Below are 20298 nucleotides of genomic sequence, written 5' to 3' on the forward strand. Positions count from 1 at the left end.
TTCCTTCCAGAGAAAAGAGAGCGACTTCGCGACTTCTGTGCGGGTTGAAAGAGATTTTATATGTTACACATATGAAGTTATTGTATTTGCCGGTTTTCGGTTGCGCCGTTCAAGCACTGTTCTGCGTTCGCGTTCGCGTTTGTTGCGTTAATAAACGGTTGAATCGAGCGGTGCCGTCGCTGCCTCTGCCCCCCGCGCGGCCCTACATCTCCTTCCACTTCTTTGCAGCGCTGGAAGCGGTCGCTGCCCCCCGGGGGGGGGGCGGAAACTTCCCCAATCTCCTGCTTTTTCGGTACTTCAGCCTCCTCCAAGACTCCAGGTCCCTGTGGGCGCTCATGATCAGGCGGCTGCGAGGGACGAAACCGACGCGGTTCGCGTTAATTACGGCCCCTTTATACAGCAGCCTCAGGACAGAGAGCATAAACTGCTATTTATTTAAAAGCATAATAGCTATTTATTTAAAAGCAGAAGTAGCGATTTACTTAAAAGCATAACAGCCATTTATTTAAAAGCTTTGTGCTTATAGCGCTGTTAGTTGGTCACTTGTCAGGAAGCCATTTCCCTCCATCGCGACTCACTTCAGGCGGAAGGGAGGTCTGGGGACTTTCTACACAGAGTTTTTCTCCAAAACGTTTACAAAGAATTTGGATTAAGTAGGTGCGAACAGGTGAAGCAGGCAAATAAAGAGCTTCCCGCAGAACAGGCTGAGGAGGAGCCCGCTCCTGCGCCTGACGTTAACTCCTCAGTGAACAATGTTCCCGGGATTTTGGTTTTTAAATTTTATAGCTGTTTACCCACTTATTCAAATTCCTAGGTAGAAAACTCAGGCTCTACAAGCGAAACCCCTTCCGTCGTCTTTACCGGGTAAAACACCGCGGCAGCGGTCGCTGCTCGGGCTGACAGGAAGCGAAACCTACGTTTCCACAAACGTTTGTTAAACACAGGTTAATTAGTAAACGCGGAGCGACCAGGGGACAAACTGCGATTCCCTTCGGTAGCGAACTGGTGTCAAACCTGCGCTTTATCTATTTGCGTCTCCTCTAGGGAAGAAAACGGCCTGTCCTTGGGTCGGAAGCAGCCGCGCGGCTGACAAGGCAGGCGGCAAAGCCGGGCAACGAGGCGAGCGGTGGGAACGACGCGTGCCGTCCGCTGCGTTTGGGGCGTCCACCTGGAACGCCGCTTCCCGCGGTTACTGGGGGTCAAAGGGAGGCGCGCGGGCTGCACGTCGCTGCTTCCGAAGCCCCGGGTGCCCTCCCCGCCGCCCGCTCTCACTTGAGGCTCGAGAGCTCGGCGATCAGCCCGCAGACGACGTCCGTCGCATCCTCCTCCTGGGCGGGGGCGTGAAGCCCCTCCGGCGCCTCGGCGCTGCTGAAAAAGAGGGAGAATCAGAACATTCCTCACCGCCAAGTCGGTCGCCTCTCACTTAAAATAATGGGCTTTACGCTTCCCAAGAGTCCCTTGTACATAAATATTTACATGTGATTCAGTTCCCGTCTAAGATTCCTTTGCGCGACAGTGCAACGGGTATGAAAATGCCTGAATGGAAACCGGGTGCGTTTCACGTGGGGAGCAGCTGCTCCGGTTTAGGTCAAGTTCTTATTTTTCAGGTGTATCGGGTACTGCAAAACATTGCTGCCTGCTCGCAGAAGCGCTGGGGTGAGGTTCTGCTCGGGAGCACTGTTTTAGACACAAAATGAAGTTCCTCCCGTTCGCTATTTCGTCAGGAAAGAGCCCCCAATGATTACAGCGCCGTGCATCGGAAGGGATCCCCCCCCATGGCTTTACTTATTATTAAGAAAAACAAGCGCTCCGTCTAAAACCGTAGGGACATTTTAGGTAGACGAAGCGCGATTCTCTGCTTAAAACTCTTCCAACGCTCTCTGCTGACGGCTCCTGCGCGTACGGCCTCGCCGTCGCCCGGGCTTTCTCGACCGGCGACCGCGCGCGGAGCTGGAAACCTGCCTACCTGGGCTGCGGCTCGTCTGGGCCGCTCGCGCTAACGACCGGCGCTGCGTGTTCGAGGCCGCCTCGTCCTCCTCCGGCGCGCGGCTCGCTGGCGGGCGCGGGGGAGCCGCGTTGGTTATCACCGGAGAACGGCTGGGCGGGGGGAGAAGACAGGGACATGGGAACGCGGGCAGAACCGGCTCCCGGGGAGTCGTTCCCCACCCGACCAAAATTAGGAGGGAGCGGATCCGCTCCGGCTCCCTGGTGGAGCTGCACGCGGCCTTAGCACCGCGCCGGGATGCATCCCCGGGGCGATTAGCGGCGATGGCGAGCGCGGCTCTGGCAGCGCTGGGGAACAGAAGGGGCGCGGGCAGGCTCCCGCGCAAAAGCATTTCGAGCTGGGCAGCCCAAAACGGCAGCGCAGGGGCTTGGTGGGGGGGTGGGGGGGTTTTGGTCTCCTTTGGGTTATTCTCACGCGACTGCTTTGGGCGTTTTGGGGGAAGCATGGCCGAAACACGCGTTTTGGGATTCTCCGGGAGGAGAGGCTCAGGCCGCCGAGGCGCCTACGTAACCCCGTGCGCTCGGACTTGGCCAGCTGCGCCGTGAGCGCTATTTTTTCTCCAAAAGCCGCGTGTTCCTAACTTTGCCCTAAAACGGGTGTTTATGCTTAACACAACTGGACAATCCCCGTCCGCTCCGATTACCTGCTGCGGCGGAAGTTCGGGGCTGCCGTCTTTAAGGGCGGCCTGGGAATCGCCGTCAGACAGCGGTTCTAATTCTGGAGGCAGCTCGTCTCCCCCCGCCGAGCGGGGCTCGTCCTCGGGGGCCGTATCCGCAGGGACGCCGCCGGGCAAACCCGCATCCGCGGCGGAAAGCAGTTTCCCGTCATCTGAAGGAGCGTCGGCTTCCTCGGCGCGACCGGCCGTCGCTGCTTCTGTTTCCAGTTGCGTGAGAACATGTTCTGCGGGAACGGGCTCCGGGGTTTTTCCAGCAAGCGCCGCTTCCGTGGCGTTTTCCGTGCCGAGCGGGTCGCGGGAGCAGGGAGCCGGCTGCTCTTCTGCCTCCGGGATCTGGATCTTTCCTCGCGGGAGCTCCGCGTCTGGCAGTTTCTCTCCAAGCCCGTCGAGACGCGGCTCGCCGGCGCTGAGCCCCGCGTGCGCTCTTTCGCTTCCATTTTCTTTCCGTTCCTCTGGGAGATCTTGTTTCTCCTTCCGTATGGAATCCGCGTGGATGGGGACGGCAGAGTCGGGTTCGGACGCGGAGCTGGTCCCTGGCGACGGTATTCCTTCCCTCTCTGCCTCTCCTCCGCCCCTCTCCGCCTCTCCCTCGTAGGAAGTCGGACGCAGCGAAGTTTCGCGGCTCTGCGGGTGACTCCTGCCCTCGGCTCCCGGGCCAACTGCCGTGGGAGTGCGCACGTGTGCCGGTTCGGAGAGATCCGCCGCCGTCCTCGGCTCCGCAGCCGGCGGGAGGCCGGCCGGCCGAGCGGCACTGCCCTCCGCGCGCGGGCTGCGCTGCCGAGCTGCCCCGGCGCCTCCGCTCCGCTCTCCGGCGGCCTCCGGAGCGCCGGCCTCCTCCGCCGCGGCAGCGTTTCCTAACGCAGACGCGGTTACGTCGTCCCTCGTTTCCTTTTCACCCTCCGTTTCAGCACTTTGCTGCTCCCCGCTCCCCTCTTTACTGCCTGCCGCTTCTTCAACCCAGCCGTCCGGCGCACGGTCGGGTTTGCTTTGCTCCGCGCTGGCGCCGGCCGCGCGCAGCGGCCCCGTGTCGCGACCGGCTTCGCCGCGCTCCTCAGCTCGGTCGTTAGCGTTTCTTTCCTCGTCACGGTGACGTTCAGCCAGCTCCGGAGGGAGGCTCCCGTCCTGGCGGCTGCTCTTATCCGAAGTACCGGGAAACACGGAAGCGGCTTCGATCGCAGGCGCTTCCTCGCGGGGCTCGTCCTGGGGAGGGGATGCCGCCCCCTCGCCCTGCTCTGCCAGGCCGACGTTTTCCTCAGGGCCGTTGCTGATAGTCTCCATCCTGCGGCAAGTTGGAGGCTCGTCCGGCTCCTCGCGGACGCTCCCCGGAGCTGCCGCCGAGCCGCCCGCGTCCGTGTCGGCCGCCGTCGAACTTGCCCGTTCGGACGCCTCCGCCTGGGACCTCGCTTCCCGGGTCGTCGCCTCCGGCGGCTTCCATCCCGGACCGATACCCGAATTTGGGGGATTACAGTCTGCTGCTTCCTGGAATAATGAGGTGCGTGCATCGTTAATGCCTTAAAACACAGCCGCTTTGGGTTTTTTTGTTTATAAACTGCAGCGCTTACTCCATTTTTGTATATAAACACCAGACAATTTACAGGAACCATCTACTGAACTTTGAGAGCTCTCAGAAAAGCCGCGTTTATACAGCAGGGCACAACAAAGCAGGGCTTACGGCTCTGTTCTGCGACGTGGCAACAAGAAGCAGCCTTAAATCGAGCCGTTTATTAAAAGCCCTGTCCAGGGGAGGATGGCCAACTGGGATGCGCTGTTTTACCTGCTGCGTTCGGCTCCGTGGAGCGACGCCGCTGCTTCGCTTCGGCTTCCCCGTCGCAGCCCCCTTCGGCCTCGTGAAGACCGGCACAAACTTCCCCGCCGCGTTCTGCAGCCGAGCGCAGTCGCGGTGAGCGCGGAGAGCGGTCACGCTCCCTCCCGGCGCCGCGCCACCTCCTCCCGCCTCGGCGGCGCTCGGTACCGACGGAGAGGCCGCGAGGGGCGGCCTCACCCCCCTTTACAATCCCACCGCGAACCCTCCCCGAGAGGCTTAAAATGTTATGTCAGGCCTGAAGCTACATTTACAGGCTTTCTGCCTCGATTTAATGGTGAACAAGTGGAACACCTGACATTCGGGGCAATGCTTTCTGCAGTGCACACGTTTGAAGTGCATTATTTTACATGTAAGAACGGATTAACCTAGGTGTATTTTAATAACACACTTTGGCTCTGCAGTGAACGCGGGGTCTCAGCTAAACCCGCTTTTTTCAGGTGCAATTTCTTCTCATGTGATTGTCCCAGAAATGTTGCCAAGCTGCTGCGCCCTGGGGTGTCAATTTGAGGGCCAGACGGCGGCAACACTCAAGCAGCTAAACCGAATTTGTCCACAGGGGAAAAATAGCTACATAAAAGCAAATGTAGCTGTGCTGCGGGGGGTTTCTTGGAGCTGGAGGCCGAGACGCTGCCCGGGGGGTCGGGGGCAACGCTGGCTCCTGGCAGACATGGGCGGAACCTGCAAAGCAGATTTACCTGGGGTGAGGGAGCAGAGGGGAGCTGCTTCGCCTGACTTTGCTCCGGAGCGCTCTCCTTTCCTTCGCCGTTTGAACTGTTAAAGAGAAAACAGCAGCATGTGCTTTTAGCTCGTGTTATTTTGGGGCAAGTCCCAACCACCTTGACTGGCCGCGTCCCCGTTTTACGGGACGCGAGCGCCACGGGTCGTGTCACCCTACAGACCCATGTTCCGGCGCAAACTCCGTTACCTGCCCTGCGGATTTGCTTCCCGGCTTCCCTGGTCCTTCTCCTCCCGCTCCTCCGCCCCTTCCATGGTCGGCTTCGGTTTTCCTTGGCAATCCGTGGTTTGAGCCGGCCCTGTCGCGTCTAAGCCGTCTGTCACCTCGGCATCTTCCCTACAACTTCTTTTTGTTTTGGAAACACAGCAGTCGCCGTCTCCTCCTTTTAGGGGAAAAAGCCGTTAGTAAACAGCCCTGGCAGCGAGTGACCAGAGCAGGAAGGCGATGCAACGTTGTAGAGATGCTTGGTAAACTGCCAAGTAGAGGCAGCATTTTCAGCAAAACCTGTGAAAAAACCTGTCTGAAGCCCAAAGCGCTACCCGCCCCGGCCAAGGGGCTGCCCGTGCAGCCCTGCACGGATTCCCATCACTAAATCCTGGGAAAACACTCAAAATAAGGAAGCTTTTAAAATCCGCTAGCAACACAAGGCCTGTCACAGACTCCCGCTAAGTTCTGCCCTCAGGGGAGGCGCTGGGGCACCTTTGTAAAATATTAATCTGACTTTTAAACATAAAAACACCGGTAGCAGATGAGGAAGATTTCGTCTTTGTGGGCAGTGATCACCCGGTGGTGGCTCGTCCCAACCGCGCGGCCGCAGACGGCTGCCGCTCTGCAGGACGCTGCGTGGATGGCGAGGAACAGAAATTAAAAAAAAGGGAGAAACGCTAAGAAACCCCGCGTTACCGCGGCCCCGTGCGACAGCGCGGCCTCGTGCGCTTTGTTTGTGGGAAGCTTCGAGTACGTCGCCAGCATGAAAAGTTAATTACAGTGGTCGAGCTCCAGCGCTCTTTTCTAGGAGAAAACAGTGTTTTATTAATCAGAATCGGTGCTAAACGAGACGCAACGCTTCATCTGCACGCCGCCAGCTGAAGCACTGGCAATCCTCCGCCTCCCGAGGAGCGGAGCAGCGCAGATCGCTCGCTGCTGGCGCCGCGCAGCGTAATTTGACAAAACTCGGTGTCTGGGCGCATTAGTCGAGTGCTGCTCGGGGGAGCAAGGTGCAGTTTCGTAGGCAGCCTTAAAAACTAGCGTTCGGATTTGTTTCCTCGCCCTTCGGCTGCGGCTCTCGCCGTGGCTCTCCGCTTCCACGCAGTGGCGTAGCAGAAGCGGAGCCGCAGCCGTTGCCTTTGCAGCCCGTCGCGGGGAGCCGGCGCTGCCACTCTTGCCCGGCCCCGGGAGAGGCTCGGACGCTGCCGGCCCCTTTCGAGGCACCTTCCTCCTCCTCCTCCTCCCTCTCCGCCAGCGCGGAAAGGCTCTGGCAGCTCTCGCCAATTTGAGCCTGTTTCCAAAGCAGATTGCGCATCCCACCTGAAAAGCTCGTCAAACCCATCCCTTTATCACCCACCGCGCTAAGAGGCACCGTGCCAGGGTCCCCCCCGAGCTGCCGCGGAGGAAGAATAGCTGCAATCAAGAGAGACAGCAGGGCCGCGCGGGGTGAGCGCTGCCTGCTCTGCTCCGAAACGAGGAGAAACGGGGTTTGCCATGCGGCAGATGGACTCCCGCTGCCCCGGAGGGAGGCCGAGCGCGGAGCCGCACACGGCAGTTACTGCAGCACCGCAGCAACAAAAAGTGACGGGAGCGGCTGGCGCAGGGACGGTTCAGCAGGTCCCTGCCTCATCGGCAGCTTGGGGAGAAAATGCTCTGCTTTTCCATCTGCAAAACGGGGCTACTAACCCGTTAGTTAGGGAGTTTTCCTAGGGAGGCATTTTCCTCGGGGTCGTAGCGAGCTGAAATGCCGTTTGGGTGGTGCTGTGCTGCGTTCGGATAAAAGCCGCCTGGAAAGCGTTACACACAGGTGCTTTCGTAGCGGGCACCAGCGAAGTGTGGAAATACAGAGGGCCATTTGGGGGGACCTTGGTGAAACAGGGGTGGGAAAGGAAGAGCTAAAGGTGACATTAGACATCAGTTTGCTCACACGCTGAGAAATGTTTGCAGTTGCAGCACCTACGTAATAATTAAGGGCCTGGCTAGTTTTGGATGTGCGATCTCTCACTTATTACCAAGAATAACGAGTGGGACTGGAAGTAACGTGGTTAGGCTCCCTGACAGCTAGGCTGCCTCTTTACAGGGGATGCTGGCGTCCGTCAGACGCGGTCCCCGTGCGGCAGCGAGCTCGTGTTACCTGACTGCTGGTCACTCTTCCTTTTGCTCATCTTACTGCTCTCCTGAGAGGGAAAAAGATAAGAGCGCTCAGCTATCGGCCTCACGGCATCTTCAAAAACTACTTTGCCTTCAGCTGGGCGTTTCCTGTCATGTAACTATGCATCGCTCTGGCAACCTGCTTTTTGCGGTGCCCGAGGTGGGAAACGCCAGCGACACAGGCCACTTGTCCCAGCGCTTCCCCCTCTCATCGCGCTCTTCCCACAGGCGGGTTAACGCGTGGGGAGGATTTTAGGCCCACCCGCGCCCCTCCTACGCGCTCCACAGAGCCGCAAGCATCGAGCGGCGGCCGCCCACAGCCCCTCGCGGCCGGGGCTCCCGTGCCAGCCGCCCTTCTCCTCACAGAGGGCGTCGGGGCACCGCTCTGGGCCCCCCGCACCCTCCAGACTCGAGGGAAAGGAGGGGACCTTCCCCCCCTCGCCCCCCTCAGGGGGATGCGCCATGGCCGCCGCCCCCCTTCACCTCAGGGCGTCGCCGACGAATTTTCCCGCCTTTTCTCCGGGCCCCGCCCACTCCGCACGCGCATGCGCTTTCCCCCGCGCAGGGGGTTCTGGGAGTTGTAGTCTCCCCGCGGAGGGGGCGGACATGTTGCGCCGCCTCGTCGCTTAGCGGCGCCGCAAAGGACGGGGGCGGGGAGGGGAGCGTCGCAAAGCGCAGAGGAAGGGGGCTTTTTTGCGACAGCGGCGCCGCAAAGCGCGGCGTGTTGTTGACAGCCGCCCGGGCGGAGCTGGAAGTGAGTGCGGGAGGGCGGACGGGCCCGGGGCCGGTAAAGCCGCCGGTACCGGGGCTCCCGGCGGGGCCGGGGGCCTTGAGGAGCGGGCGGGACCGGGGGGGAGGCTGCTGGGGGGTCGTTGGTGGGGAGGGGGTGGGGGGCGCAGGGGATTGAGGGGGGGCGTGAGGGCAGCGCGGCCTTGCGGGGGGCTCCGGAGAGGGGGAGGCCGTGGGGAGGGGGGCGTGGGGGGGCTATAGAGGGGTTAGAGAGGAGTCGGGGGATTATAAGGAGGATTGGGGGGCTTGTAGGGGGGTTCAGAGGGCTTATAGGTGGCTTTGGGGGGCTACAGGGAGGCTTTGAGGGGTTACAGAGGGGGTTGGGGGGTTACAGAGGGGTTTGGGGGGGGCATAAGGGCTCTGGGTGCCCGGAGGCAGCACCCCGGGGCGCTTGCGGGGGAGGCCCTGTGGCTGTGGGGGGCTGGCAGGCGAGGAGAGTCCCATAAGATGGGGGGGAGCAGCTCTGTTGGGGGGCTGAGCCCAAAGGGTGGCTGGAAGCGGGGGGTGAGTCCGTCCCCGGGGGGTGCCGGGGCTCGGGGACAGCACCCGAGCGGCCCCCCCAGCGCCCCCCTCACATGCTGCCTCCCCCCAGCTCTGTCTGAAGGAGTGCAGGAGCGATGAGCAGAGCGAGGAGGCCACCTCCGCCGGCGGGACGCGGTGGCCCTGCCGCCGGCAGGCAGGTACGTCGGGGCCCCCTCCCGGCCCCCTCCCCGGGCCTGGCGCCGGAGCCGGGCGGTTGCGCCTCCGCCCGCATCGCAGGGAGAGGTCACGGGCCTGCAATTCCTCTAAACACCCGGAGGGAAACCTGAGGCCGGGCCACGGCTGGCGCTCGGAGCTCGGGCGCGTTACGCAAGACTGGGATCTGAGCAGCCGCGGTCGGTCGCGGCCGGACTTTGCCTTGACTGCGCAGTTCTGCCTGGAGCAGGTGCCGGCCGCGGCTTCCTCGCACGGCCGCTCCGGGCGTGGGGCTCGGCCACGGGGAGACCCGAGCTGCCTGCATCCCGTCGTCCTCCCTCGAGTCTGATCCCGGAGGAGCCGGGCTGATCCGGCCTTCCCGCGCGGCGGCATCGCGCCGCCCGTGCCGGGATTCCTGGGGCCAGCTGCTTTTCCCCCCGCAGCTGCCTCTGCTGATGGACTTCTCCCCGGAGGGGACGGCGGCGAACGACGCTGGGGACGACGCGGCCGAGCTGGAGGCCGAGCTGCTGGCTATCGTGGGAGGCCGGCCTGACCCGAAAGGAAAACCCACGGAGAAAAGTAAGTGCCGCAGCCTCGCGGGAAGGAAATATCCGCGTGGGGACCCATCTGCCCGGAATTCCTCTAGCTAGTTAGTGATGCGCCGCGTGGAAAACGACCCACGGTGGCTTGTTTCCCACTCCATGAGTTGGCGGGTCTCTCCGGGCCAGACTTGCCCGGCTTTCCTCGGCTTTCCTCGGCTTTCCTCGGCTCTCCGGACGCGGTTGGAAACGCGTGCGGGACGCAAATGCCGCGTGCACCGCTTCTCCCTCTGCAGCGCCCTTGCCGATGGAAGCCATCGAGAGGATGGCTGCGCTCTGCATGAAGGACCTGGATGAAGAGGAGGGAGACGACGAGGAAGATCTGGAAAACGAGGATGACCTCATGGTATAGAGGGCTCTGGGCGCTGCGGGAGGCCAGGCGGTTTGTTCCCCGCCGATTGGTGTCCCGCACCGGATTTAGGCGGGGTTTTGGGAGAGCGTCTCTGTGCCCGGCTGCTCCTTAGCCCTCACATCCCTGCCCCACGTTAGCTTTTCCTCGCTCTACTCACTTTGGGGTCGGCGGCACGTGTTTTCTTTTGGTCCCGCTTTATCGTTAACGGAATCCTGCTGTCGCCTTGTAGGCAGAGCTCGAGGAAGTGCTCGGCGAAGGGGAGGAGAGAGCAGACGCCCCCGGACCGGCTGCGAAGGTAGGAAACTCGTCTTCCCGCTTTGCTTCCTCTGCTCCTGCCGCTCCGGGCGTCGGAGCGCTCCCGAGCTCGTGAGGAAACGAAGGGCCGCCCGGCTGCGTCCGCTCCGAGCCCCAGATCCGGGCGGATGCCGGCCGCGGGGCAGCTCGGCTCCTCTGCCGGTGCCGCGCCGGGTGCTCAGCGCCCGCCGTCTCCTCCGGGCCCCCGCAGGTGGGCGACGCGCCCCCCGGCCCCGGCGGCGTCGAGGCCACGCTGGCGCAGAGGGCGGACATGTACCGGGCGGCCGTGGCCAGCGCCAGGCAGGCCGGGGACGGCTCCAAGGTGCGCCGCTACGAGAGAGGCCTCAAGGTGAGCCCGGAAAAGCGCGCCGCCGGCTCGGGAACAGCCGCTCCCGCGCGGGGGGGGCTGAAGAGACGTCCATTTTGCTTAATCTCCAATTAAGTGAAACCCCGCTGATCTTAAATCCCTCCCGAGCACGGCCGGTGTTTCCACGCTCCGGGATTTTGCGCTTCGTCTGCGTTAAGGCCTGTTTCCCCGCAGCGGTGAGCGCTCGTGTCTCCCACTGCCTCGAGCAGAAGCAGAATTTACTCGCGCTTCTTGGGAAATCGGGTCGTTCCGATTTGAGCGCCTAGTTTTGGGCAGTAACGAACCCGAGGAGCGAGCGGATGCTGCAGTCTGCACCGTGACCATCTCCGCGACCACGTCACGCGCAGAGGTCCCCGGCACGGCCCTGATCACCTTATTCTGCTGCAGGCTGGGCTCTTGGCTAAAACAGCCTCGTGTTCCTGATCGCTTGTGGTTGCTTAAACCCTGTGAGGAGTATGAGGACTTTGTTTTTTAATTTTGGGCACCAGACTCCCTCGTTTAAGTCTTTTCCGCCACGTTAAAGCTTTTCGTCTGCGTTGCCGAGGGCAGACCTTCCTCCTTCCCTCGGATTTTGTCCGCTCGCAGAAAGCCGTAGCGCGCGGAGCGCGTCGGCTGGGCTGTCCCGCGGGCTGGGGGAGCGCGGCACTGCTCTCCCGGAGCAGGTATGCGGCTCAGGGTGCTCTCCGTCCCCTGGAAATATGGGAAAATGAGGAATTCGCGGACTTAGGGAACGGCTTCCCAGTCAGTTGAGCCCCTCTGCCGCGTTTCAGGTCACGGCTGGCTGTTGTTTTCAAGCAGATACCGGGTTTTTCCCACTCGGGGGCTTCGCTGCAGTCCTGGCACGTCCTGAAGTTTCTCTTTTCATAGCCAAAACGGAGCAAGATCGGAAGCTGCTGACTGTTTTCTCTGCGTGCGCGTCCTTTTCAGACCCTGGAGAACATGCTGGCTTCTGTGAGGAAGGGAAAGCAGATCGACGAGGAGGAAATCCCGCCGCCGGTGGCTCTGGGCAAGAGCGTGGGCCCCCAGCAGCCCCCCCCCTCCGCGGCGTCGCCCCTCCGCGGCTCCGGGCCGGCCGCCGGCCCCGGCTCCCCGCCGCCTCCCGCGCAGCCGCCTCCCGTCCTCCCGCAGCCTCCGGCCTTGCCCAGCCCCGCTTTGCCCCGCGGCTCTCCGGAGCAAAACGCGCCTTCCCCCTCGCCGGCTCCTTCAGGTGAGGCCTCGGCTCGTCCCGCCTGGCCGCGGGTCGCCGTATCCCGCTGCCGGGGGCACCCGCAGCCCAGCGCCCCCCCTCTGCCCCCCAGGTGCCGGCCGGGCCGGCGCCGAGGCCCTGCTGCGGGGCCGGCAGCGGGAGTACAAGCTGGCAGCGCTGCACGCCAAGCAGCAGGGCGACGTGGAGGCGGCCGCCGGATACTACCGCGTGGCCAAGGTGCGTCTCCGGGCGGCCGCGGAGGCCCGGATTTCTCCTCCCTGCGGAATATTAAGCAAACTGCCCCTTCCTCGGTTTGCGTAGTGAAACGGGGTAACTCTGGCTGGCAGGAGCCGTCTGCAAAACACGTAAGGAAACGTTTGTTTAAAAAAAGATGAGAAGTCTGTTATTTCCCTGGTGCTTTTCCAGAGCTTCGACTCGCTGCTGGAGGCGCTGGGGAAGGGGCAGCCGGTGGAGCCCAGCAGCGTGCCGCCGCCTCCGGGTGAGAAGGGAAGCGTCGCCGGGGAGCCGCCGTGTCCGGTGGGACCCGGCGCTCTGGCTCCGGGGCTCCGGTCCGGCTCCCCGCTCGGCTTCTGCCCTCGGGGCCGCTCCGACGGACCCGTTCCCTCGCGGACAACCCGCCGCCCGTTCGCGGCCCGATGGATTCCTCCCTTTCCGCAGACCAGCTGCCGAAGGAGCTGCTGTCGCCCGGCCGGCAGCAGTCCGCTGCGCCGACGCCAGCGGTCACGCCGGAGGCGAAGCCGGCCTCTCCCGCGGCAGGTAGGAGCCCGGCAGGCGGGAGTTGCGCCGGTTCCCCAACCTCTATCCGCCCTCGGAGGAAAGAGAGGCAGAACCGAGCCGTTTCTCCCCGGAGCAGACGTCCCTCCCCCGCCTCGGGACACGCTGGAAGCTCTGCAGCAGCGGATGGAGCGGTACAAAGCGGCAGCGGCGCAGGCCAAGGGCAAAGGGGACGAGCGGAAGGCCCGGATGCACGAGCGCATCGTGAAGGTGAGGGCGCCCGCGCCGTGCCCCGCGGCGGGTGCTGCCGCGGCCGCGCTCACGCTCACGCTCACGCTCGCCTTTCCCTCGCAGCAATACCAGGACGCCATCCGGGCCCACAAAGCGGGGAAGACGGTGGATTTCTCGGAGCTGCCCGTTCCGCCAGGTATTTTCCCGGTTTCTCCGCGCTGGCCTGGAATGGCAGCAGGCGCTTTTTGGGTCCGTTTCTTAAAAACCGTGTGTGTGTCAGAGGAAGATTCAGTCCGAAACTCAGCCCGGACTGAGCGATCGTGGGCTGCCGGGCCCCACGCCGCTTCCCGCTTTCATCCCGCTCCCCCTTTTCCAGGCTTCCCGCCCATCCAGGGCGTGGAGATGCCGTCCGGGGACCAAAGCATCGCGGGGGTGCTGGAGACCGCCATGAAACTGGCCAGCCAGGAGGTCCACGAGAACGAGGAGGAGGCCGAGGAGACGAAGAAGGTCGGGTTTTGCGGGCTGGGGACCCCCGGCCGGCTCCCCCCGCGGCCGAAGAAGGCGGAAACGGGGACGGGGGAGCGGTCTGGAGAGGCGGCCTGCCGGCACCGCGTCCGCCGGGTGCAGGTCACCCTCCTCTTCCTCTCCGCAGCCTCCTCTGACGCCTTCTCTGCCCGTTTCTGGCTGCAGCCTGCTCCCCGCCCCGCTCCGACGAGAGCGGCCGCCGCCTCCCCGGCCTCGCAGCAGCCTCCGCAGCCCCCGCGAGCGGCGACAGCCCCCGCCTCGGCAGCAAACTCCGCCGGAGGGGCCAAGCCGGCCCCCAAGGCCCCCACGAAAGGTACCCGCGGCCGCGCCGAGCAGCCTCCTTTGAGGAATCCTCCCTTTGCCCCTTTGGGGGGTTTCAGAGCTCCGGCGCGGCTCTCCTCAGCCCGGGTCCGGCAGAGCCTCGGCGGCTCGGCCGCGCTTTGGAGGTTTTACGGCACCGTTTGTGCTCACCCAGCGACCGAGACGGCGTTCGGGCGGTTTTGTGAATGCCTCAAGCCCTGGGCTGGCCCGGCCGAGTCGGCTCTCCCTCTGCTTTCCCCTCTTCGCTTCCCTTCTCCGATGCCGTGTCCGTGTGCCGGCGATGCTGCGTGGCCAAGGAACGCGGGTGGGACAGGCGGGGCGATGACGCTGTCCCTTGGCAAAGGCCACTTTAGGTCCTTGCAGTCTCCAGGGACCCTCCGGCACCTCCTGCCTTGATCCCGGCTTGAAAGTATGGGATTTGGCGGCGGGCAGAGACGGACCTGATGTGTTTAACAGCGTTGCTCCAAGGTTTTCCTCCTCCGCTCGGGATGCTCCCGTCTTTTCCCTCCTCCTTGCAGCCCAGCAGCAGCTGGCCTTCCTGGAGGGCCGGAAGAAGCAGCTGATGCAGGCGGCTCTGCGCGCCAAGCAGAAGAACGACATCGAGGGGGCGAAGCTCTTCCTGCGCCAGGCCAAGGGGCTCGACCCCATGATCGAGGCGTCGCAGAGCGGCCTTCCCGTGGACATCGCCAAGGTGAGGCGCTTCCCGCCGCGCCTGCGCTCCGGGACTCGTCCCGGGGCCGGTCGCCAGCACTCCTGGGTCCGCGCCGGCTTTCGGGCCGCGGCCCCGGCTCCCGAGGGCTGGATGCAGAGCCCCTAATCGGGGACGCGGTGTCGCGCTGGGCTCGGAAGCGCTGCCGTCTCCGCCAGCGCTGGGATTGCTCCGGTGCCGGCTCGCGGCGTGGCGCTGGGTAAATTATTTCCTCTTCGTGCGCCTGTTTCTCGCGTCGTGCGATGCGGGTGGTGGCTCCGGGCAGGCGAGAGCTTTCCGCTCGGGGCTGCGCGTGGGTCCGACGCCTCCCTTCCCACTCGGGGCTGCGCGTGGATCCGATTCCTTCCCTCCCTCCCAGGTGCCCGAAGCGCCGGTGAGCAAGGACGACTTCGTGCTCGTGCAGCGCCGGGGCGTCAGCATCTCGCCGGAGGCGGCCAGCCAGTACCTGGAGCTCATGAAGCTGATCCGGCAGCAGCACGAGGTGGAGGCCGCGGGGCAGCCGCCGGCACCGGCATGGGGTTCCCCGCGTTGTTCCCCTCTCCCGAGCGGGGCCCTGGGACTCCAAAGGATTCATGGGGAAATCGACTCCTTTCGGGCAAACCCGGGGGGAGGTCGAGGCCCCCGGAGGCAGGGCGCGGCGTGGGCTGTGTGCAGCGCGGTGCCTGGGGATGAAGGAGGGGAGACCGGGCTCTTCCTCGCCCCGCGCCGGAGGGCGGCGTGTCACAGCCGTCCCCGTCTTGTCTCCCTGCTCCCAGATGTGCGTGAATTACTCCAAGCAGTTCACTCACCTGGGGAACATCGCGGAGACGACCAAGTGAGTGTGCCGGCGGCAGCATCCGCCTTGCCTTCATCCCGCCGCTCGGAGCGCGTCCCGCGGCGCTCTTCCCCGGGTTTCCACTGGGGAAGCTCCGTGCTTTTCCCTCCCGAAGCGGAGGCGCGCGGCGTGGCTGCCGCTTGCCGCGATACCAGGGGCACCGCGGCGAGTCGCTCCTCTCACCCGTAACACGCAGCAGATGGATTAGTGATGTGATGGCGTTTCTCCCAAATCCGGGCTCCTGGGTGAATTCCCGCGTGGGTAATTCCGTCCCGGCTGCCTCGAGTTCCCTGCGGCTCAGCCGGGCGGGGGGTTTCCCGCTGTGCGGGGCTGCGACCGGGAAAGGGCCGCTCTGCTCGGCGGGGCTGCTGCTCTTCCACTGTTAGGATTCTGTTTTAGTCCCGTTTGTGGGGCAGAGACGCGAGCTAAAACCCAGCAGCTTTTCCTGGGCAAGGAAAAGGAGCAGGTGCCGCCTTCTGCGCCCCGGCGTCGAGTCTCTCTCGTGTTGTGTTGTCCAACGTGGGAGTTTCCGAGGCTGCGGTCCGCAGCGTGGCTTCTCCGAGGCTGCGGTCCGCAGCGTGGCTTCTCCGGATCCCGGTGCTGGCGGGAGGGAGGGGAGGCGTTGCCCGCTGGGGTGGTCTGCCCGGGGAGAGGGCGGGATCGCTCCCGGAGCTGCCGGGGGAGGCCGAGGCGCTGCCGCAGCCCTCGGTCAGCGCTCACCCGCCTTCCCGCAGGTTCGAGAAGATGGCCGAGGACTGCAAGCAGCACATGGAGATCCTGAAGCAGGCGCACGCCAGGGGCTTCCCTCTGCCCAAGTACCACTACGAGCAGAGGACCTTCAACGTCGTCAAGTAGGGGCCTGCCCGCGCCGCGAGCGGGGCGGCGGGAGGGCGGTCGCTCAGGGCGATTCCTCCGCTTCCTTTGCAGAATCTTCCCCGACCTGAACAGCAACGACATGATCCTGTCCGTAGTGAAGGGGATCAATCTCCCCGCTCCGCCGGGTAAGCGGGGAGCAGGCCAGCTCACCGAAACCGCGGAGACCGCCCTCGCCGAGCCCTGCGCGCTCGCCCGGGGGCTCGGAGCGGCTCGGAGCCGCGGGTGCTGCGTGGCAGCCGTCGGCTGGCGTCGCGGCCAAAGACGACGGCTTGGGCTCCTCGCTGTAGCGCGGTGCCGGGGATGGGAGCACCGTTGGGGTCTCTCTGCTCCCCCCCGCTGTGCCGGGTGCCCGCTGACAGCTTTTTTTTAAATTATCTCCTGTTAAAATGCCCCGGAGACGGCCGGGCCCGGTGCCAGCAGTCATTAACGTTTGCTGCTTCCCCCGGCCGTTCGCGTACGCGAGCCCCGTGGGGAGCGGTGAGGACGTGGGGACCGATTGGGCCACTCTGCCGAGCGACTCCGTACGGGAAGGACCCAGCTGCCGCTGCTGGCGACGGCTCGGGGACGGAGCGGGGTCCGGAGGGAGCGCGGGAGCTGCGGTCTCTGCGCCGTGGCCGGTTGCGAGGCCTCTCCGGCTTGTCTGTGCTGCAGGTGTGGCTCCCAACGACCTGGACGCCTTCGTGCGCTTCGAGTTCCCCTACCCCAACGCGGTAAGTCCGTGCCCGTCCGCTGCGCGCCCCGGGGGGACTCGGCATCGCCGCCCTCCCTTCCTCCCTCCCTCCCTTCGCAGGAGGAAGCGCAGAAGGACAAGACCAACGTGATCAAGAACACGGACTCTCCTGGTAAGCGCCCGTCCGGAGAGGACGCCGGTACCGGGAGCTGGTTACCGCGGAGCTGACGTGGGAAAGCCCGCGGGTGTTGCTACCCCACGTAGGCGTGGAACGGCTTCACCCCAAGGGACAAAGCGCCTCGGGTTGCCCTGAGCCCATCGGAAGGGGTCTGCGCTTGTGGCGCGGCCGCGGGGAGCTCGGAGGTCTCGGGTCGGGGATCGTTAGGGCCGCGCTGGCTGTTGGGCGCTAATCTGCGGCTGGTTGGCGTCACACGGGAGCTAACGCGGTGCTCTGCTCTGCTCCCGGGGCAGAATTCAACGAGCGGTTCAAGCTGTACATCAACCGAGGCCACCGCGGGCTCCGGCGGGTCCTCCAGGCCAAAGGCATCAAGTTCGAGGTGGCGCACAAAGGGTAAGAGCGCGGGGACGCGGCGGCAGCTCTAAACGTCGAGGGGAACCGGCTTGTTACCTCCTCCCCGGCGAACCCGTGGGCATCGGGGCTGCGAAGGTCGCGCAGCCTGTGAGGGTGCCGTAAGCACCGGCATTAAACGGCTCTGCCGCCGTGGTCTCGCTGCCGGCTCCCCTCCCGAAACGGGCCCAGGCTGCGCTGGGAGAATCGGGAGCGCGCGTTTTTCGGTGCTGCCCGGCGGGGGGTTGTTCTAACCCCCTTCTCTGCCTCCCTGCCGGGTGCCCGGCGCTGCTGCCTGGGCTTTTCCCCCTCCTGGCGCGGGACGTGGGCTGTTGACGCCCGGTTTTGGGAAGCTCCCGAGCTAAGCGGCTCCCGGGGGGTAAAAGAAGGGAGAGGAGCGGAGGCCCGGGGCGGGAGCGCCGTAGTTTCACGCGGCGCCGGGCTCCCCTTTCTCCCAGGGGGTTGTTCAAGACGGACCGCGTCATCGGGACGGCCCAGCTGAAGCTCGAGGCCCTGGAGACCGCTTGCGAGGTCCGGGAGATCGTCGAGGTGAGGAGCGCGGTGCGTGTTCGTCCGCTGCCGCCCTCTCGTAGCCTCACGGTGCCTGGCCCTGGCCTTGCTCCTCGCCCTCGGCATCGCGGGCTTCGTACTGAGCTGGGCAACAGCTTCCTAAACCGGGCCGAGTCCCGAGTCCTGCTCCCGTGGGCTGAGTCCGGGCTTAACTCGGCACATCCAGCGTTTGGGGCTCTGCTCCGCTTGCTGCCGGGGCTCGGTCTCCATTTTTTAACCGGCTTTTCCTGCTGTTTGCTCCGCTCCGCCGCTGCCCAGCTGCTGGACGGCCGCCGGCCCACGGGGGGGAAGCTGGAGGTGATGGTGCGGATACGGGAGCCCCTGAGCTCGCAGCAGCTGGAGACGAGGACGGAGCGGTGGCTGGTCATCAACCCCAGCACGCTGCCGCCGGTAAGGGCCGCGGCTCGGCGGCTCTCCCCTCCCGGCTCCCTCCCCAAAGCGCCCCTTCGCGTGGCCTCGGGCCTCCCGTCCTCCATGCGGGCCTCGCCCGCTGCTTCGCGTCCTGATTCCTGCCGCCTCTCCCTTGCAGGTCGCCGTCCCCAAGCCCAGGCCGGCCATCGCTCCGATAAAGGACGTCGGCAACAGGTAGGTGCCGCCGGCTCTGCCGGATCGCCGTTATCCGCACGGCAGCGCGGGGGGAGTTGAGGCAGGAGGTCGGAGCGCGCGATAACGGGGCCGAGTTCGTCGCAGCCGGCCGCGACGGGAGGCGGCTTCTGCCCGGCGGTCGCCGCTCACGGCCTCTCGTCTCTGCGATTCCCTTCCAGAACGTCCATCTGCTCAGTGCTGTAGCGAGGCCGGCTCTGCCCGCCCCTCTCTTCCTCCTCCTCCTCCTCTCCGGCCCTGGAGCTCTGCCGCGCGGCACGTTTCCTTCCCGCCGGCGGGGGAAGAGCTCGGGGCGACCGAGGCGCTCAGGGCCCCGTGCTGCCGGCTCCCCGGGGCGCGCAACGCCCGTTTTTGCCCAAACTGGGCCGGCAGCGAGGTTTCCAACGGGGAAGGATGCTGGAGGCACCCGCTCGGGCCGCGGTGGCCCCGGACGGGGTTAAACGTGCTGTGGCAGGACCGTAGTTAGACACGGCGGCCCAGCCAGGGACGGGGAAGGATGTATCCCCCCTTGTCGGGGCTTGGCCCGTTAAATCCCTTCTCCTGGCGCCGGCACGGCCTCCGCTCGGCCCCCGCGGCTGCTCTCGTGCTGGGGGAGTCCTGCGGACGCAGAAGCGATGTGGGGCCGGTCCCCTCCGCGTGCAGGAGGAGGCAGGTTGCCTCCCCTCGGCCGCAGGAGGAGGAGGAGGAGGAGGAAGGGCAGGAGAGGAGCGAGGACGGAGGCAGAGCGGAGGCGAGCCGGCAGGCGAGGCCAGCGAGCGGCGGCGCGGCCTGCGCTGGCAGATGGCGTTCTGGAGGGACGGAGCCCCGCGGTACGTCGCGGCCGCGGGGGAAGCCGCGGCGTCCGGCGTGGGGGCCGCGGCGGCCTCCCCTTCCCGCGGGCTGACGCGCGGCGCTTCCTCCCTCCGCAGCAAGCCCGTCCGCACGCTGCCCAGCCTCAACCTGCTGGCCTTCGACCGGGAGAAGCTGGAGAAGAAAGTGAGTGATTCCCGGCGGATCCCGCGGCCCCTTTCCCACGTCCCGGCTCCGAGCCGCGGGGCGGGCCGGGAGCGCGGTTCCCGGTGCCGGTCGCGTGCCGGCAGCCTCTCCGCGCGCCCACGGCCCGCCGCTGCGCCGGCAGATGCTGGTGTACAAGCAGGCTCACCGGCAGCTCCCCAACGAGCTGCTGGAGCAGCACCAGGACCTGCTGCAGCGGAGCCAGTGGCTGCAGGCGCAGCTGCAGCACGGCGCCCCGGCCTTCCGCAAAGGTGAGCGGCCGGGGGGGCCGGGGATGCCGGGGGGGCCGCCGGCGCCGGCGCTGAGCTCCCTGCCCTCTTCCAGAGTACCTGGCGCAGCTGGAGCGCTACCTGCACCTCTACACGGAGACGGCGCGTCGCCTGGGCACCGAGGGCAACCGGGTGAGTGCCGGGCTCGCGGCTACCGGGGACGGCGCCGGGCTCCGCCGGCTCCCTCCCAGCCGCTCGCTTTCCCGGGCAGGATGCGGCCAAGGAAGCTCTGTACAAGAGGAATCTGGTGGAGAGCGAGGTAAGGGCGGCCCCGGGCTCGGCCCTGGCTCCGCGCCGCGGCTCGCCGTCCCCCAGCGCCGCTGCCGCCGCTTTCTCTTGCAGCTGCAGAAGCTCCGGCGATGAGCTGCTCCGGCGACGAGCCGCCGGCTCCGGCCCCGCTCCCGCCCGGAGCTGCCCCGCTGCGACAATCCGGCCCCGGCGAGGCCCCGCGGGACGGGATCACCGCTGCTATCCCCCCCCTTCCCGATCCCGCCGCCGGGGCTGCCCCCCACCCCCGCGCTTTGCACGTGTCCCCCCCGGCGCCGGGGCCGC

General features: G+C 65.4%; 2 protein-coding genes across 4 annotated transcripts; one reads left to right on the top strand and one right to left on the bottom strand.

The window, feature by feature from the left end:
- Positions 1-16: 16 nt before the first annotated feature.
- Positions 17-6342, bottom strand: BRME1 (break repair meiotic recombinase recruitment factor 1). The gene is made up of 6 exons (XM_064499256.1): positions 5432-6342; positions 5202-5277; positions 2649-4160; positions 1967-2097; positions 1273-1368; positions 17-347 (listed from the first exon to the last, which is right to left on the bottom strand). Exons 1-6 carry the CDS (start codon positions 5494-5496, stop codon positions 203-205), a joined length of 2025 nt encoding a protein of 674 aa, XP_064355326.1. The 5' UTR covers positions 5497-6342; the 3' UTR covers positions 17-202.
- A 1928-nt stretch (positions 6343-8270) lies between these two features.
- On the top strand, positions 8271-20252 carry CC2D1A (coiled-coil and C2 domain containing 1A). 3 transcript variants are annotated; one of them, XM_064499403.1, is made up of 30 exons: positions 8271-8354; positions 8982-9069; positions 9508-9643; positions 9900-10009; positions 10245-10310; positions 10521-10658; positions 11604-11883; positions 11975-12099; positions 12289-12361; positions 12541-12639; positions 12737-12867; positions 12952-13024; positions 13205-13335; positions 13519-13666; positions 14193-14365; positions 14742-14864; positions 15139-15197; positions 15932-16048; positions 16125-16198; positions 16725-16783; positions 16864-16915; positions 17215-17314; positions 17770-17860; positions 18140-18271; positions 18411-18466; positions 19393-19459; positions 19602-19728; positions 19802-19878; positions 19958-20005; positions 20089-20252. In XM_064499403.1, the coding sequence occupies exons 2-30, from the start codon at positions 9007-9009 to the stop codon at positions 20107-20109; spliced, it is 2949 nt and encodes a 982-aa protein (XP_064355473.1). In that variant the 5' UTR covers positions 8271-8354; positions 8982-9006; the 3' UTR covers positions 20110-20252. The 3 variants fall into 3 exon arrangements, with proteins under 3 accessions (XP_064355473.1, XP_064355475.1, XP_064355474.1); XM_064499404.1 differs by having other exon boundaries at positions 8273-8387; XM_064499405.1 differs by lacking the exons at positions 19393-19459; positions 19602-19728; positions 19802-19878; positions 19958-20005; positions 20089-20252 and adding an exon at positions 18646-18966.
- The last annotated feature ends 46 nt before the right edge of the window (positions 20253-20298 follow it).

This window comes from Dromaius novaehollandiae, chromosome 33, assembly GCF_036370855.1.
Source record: "Dromaius novaehollandiae isolate bDroNov1 chromosome 33, bDroNov1.hap1, whole genome shotgun sequence".
NCBI lineage: Eukaryota > Metazoa > Chordata > Aves > Casuariiformes > Dromaiidae > Dromaius > Dromaius novaehollandiae.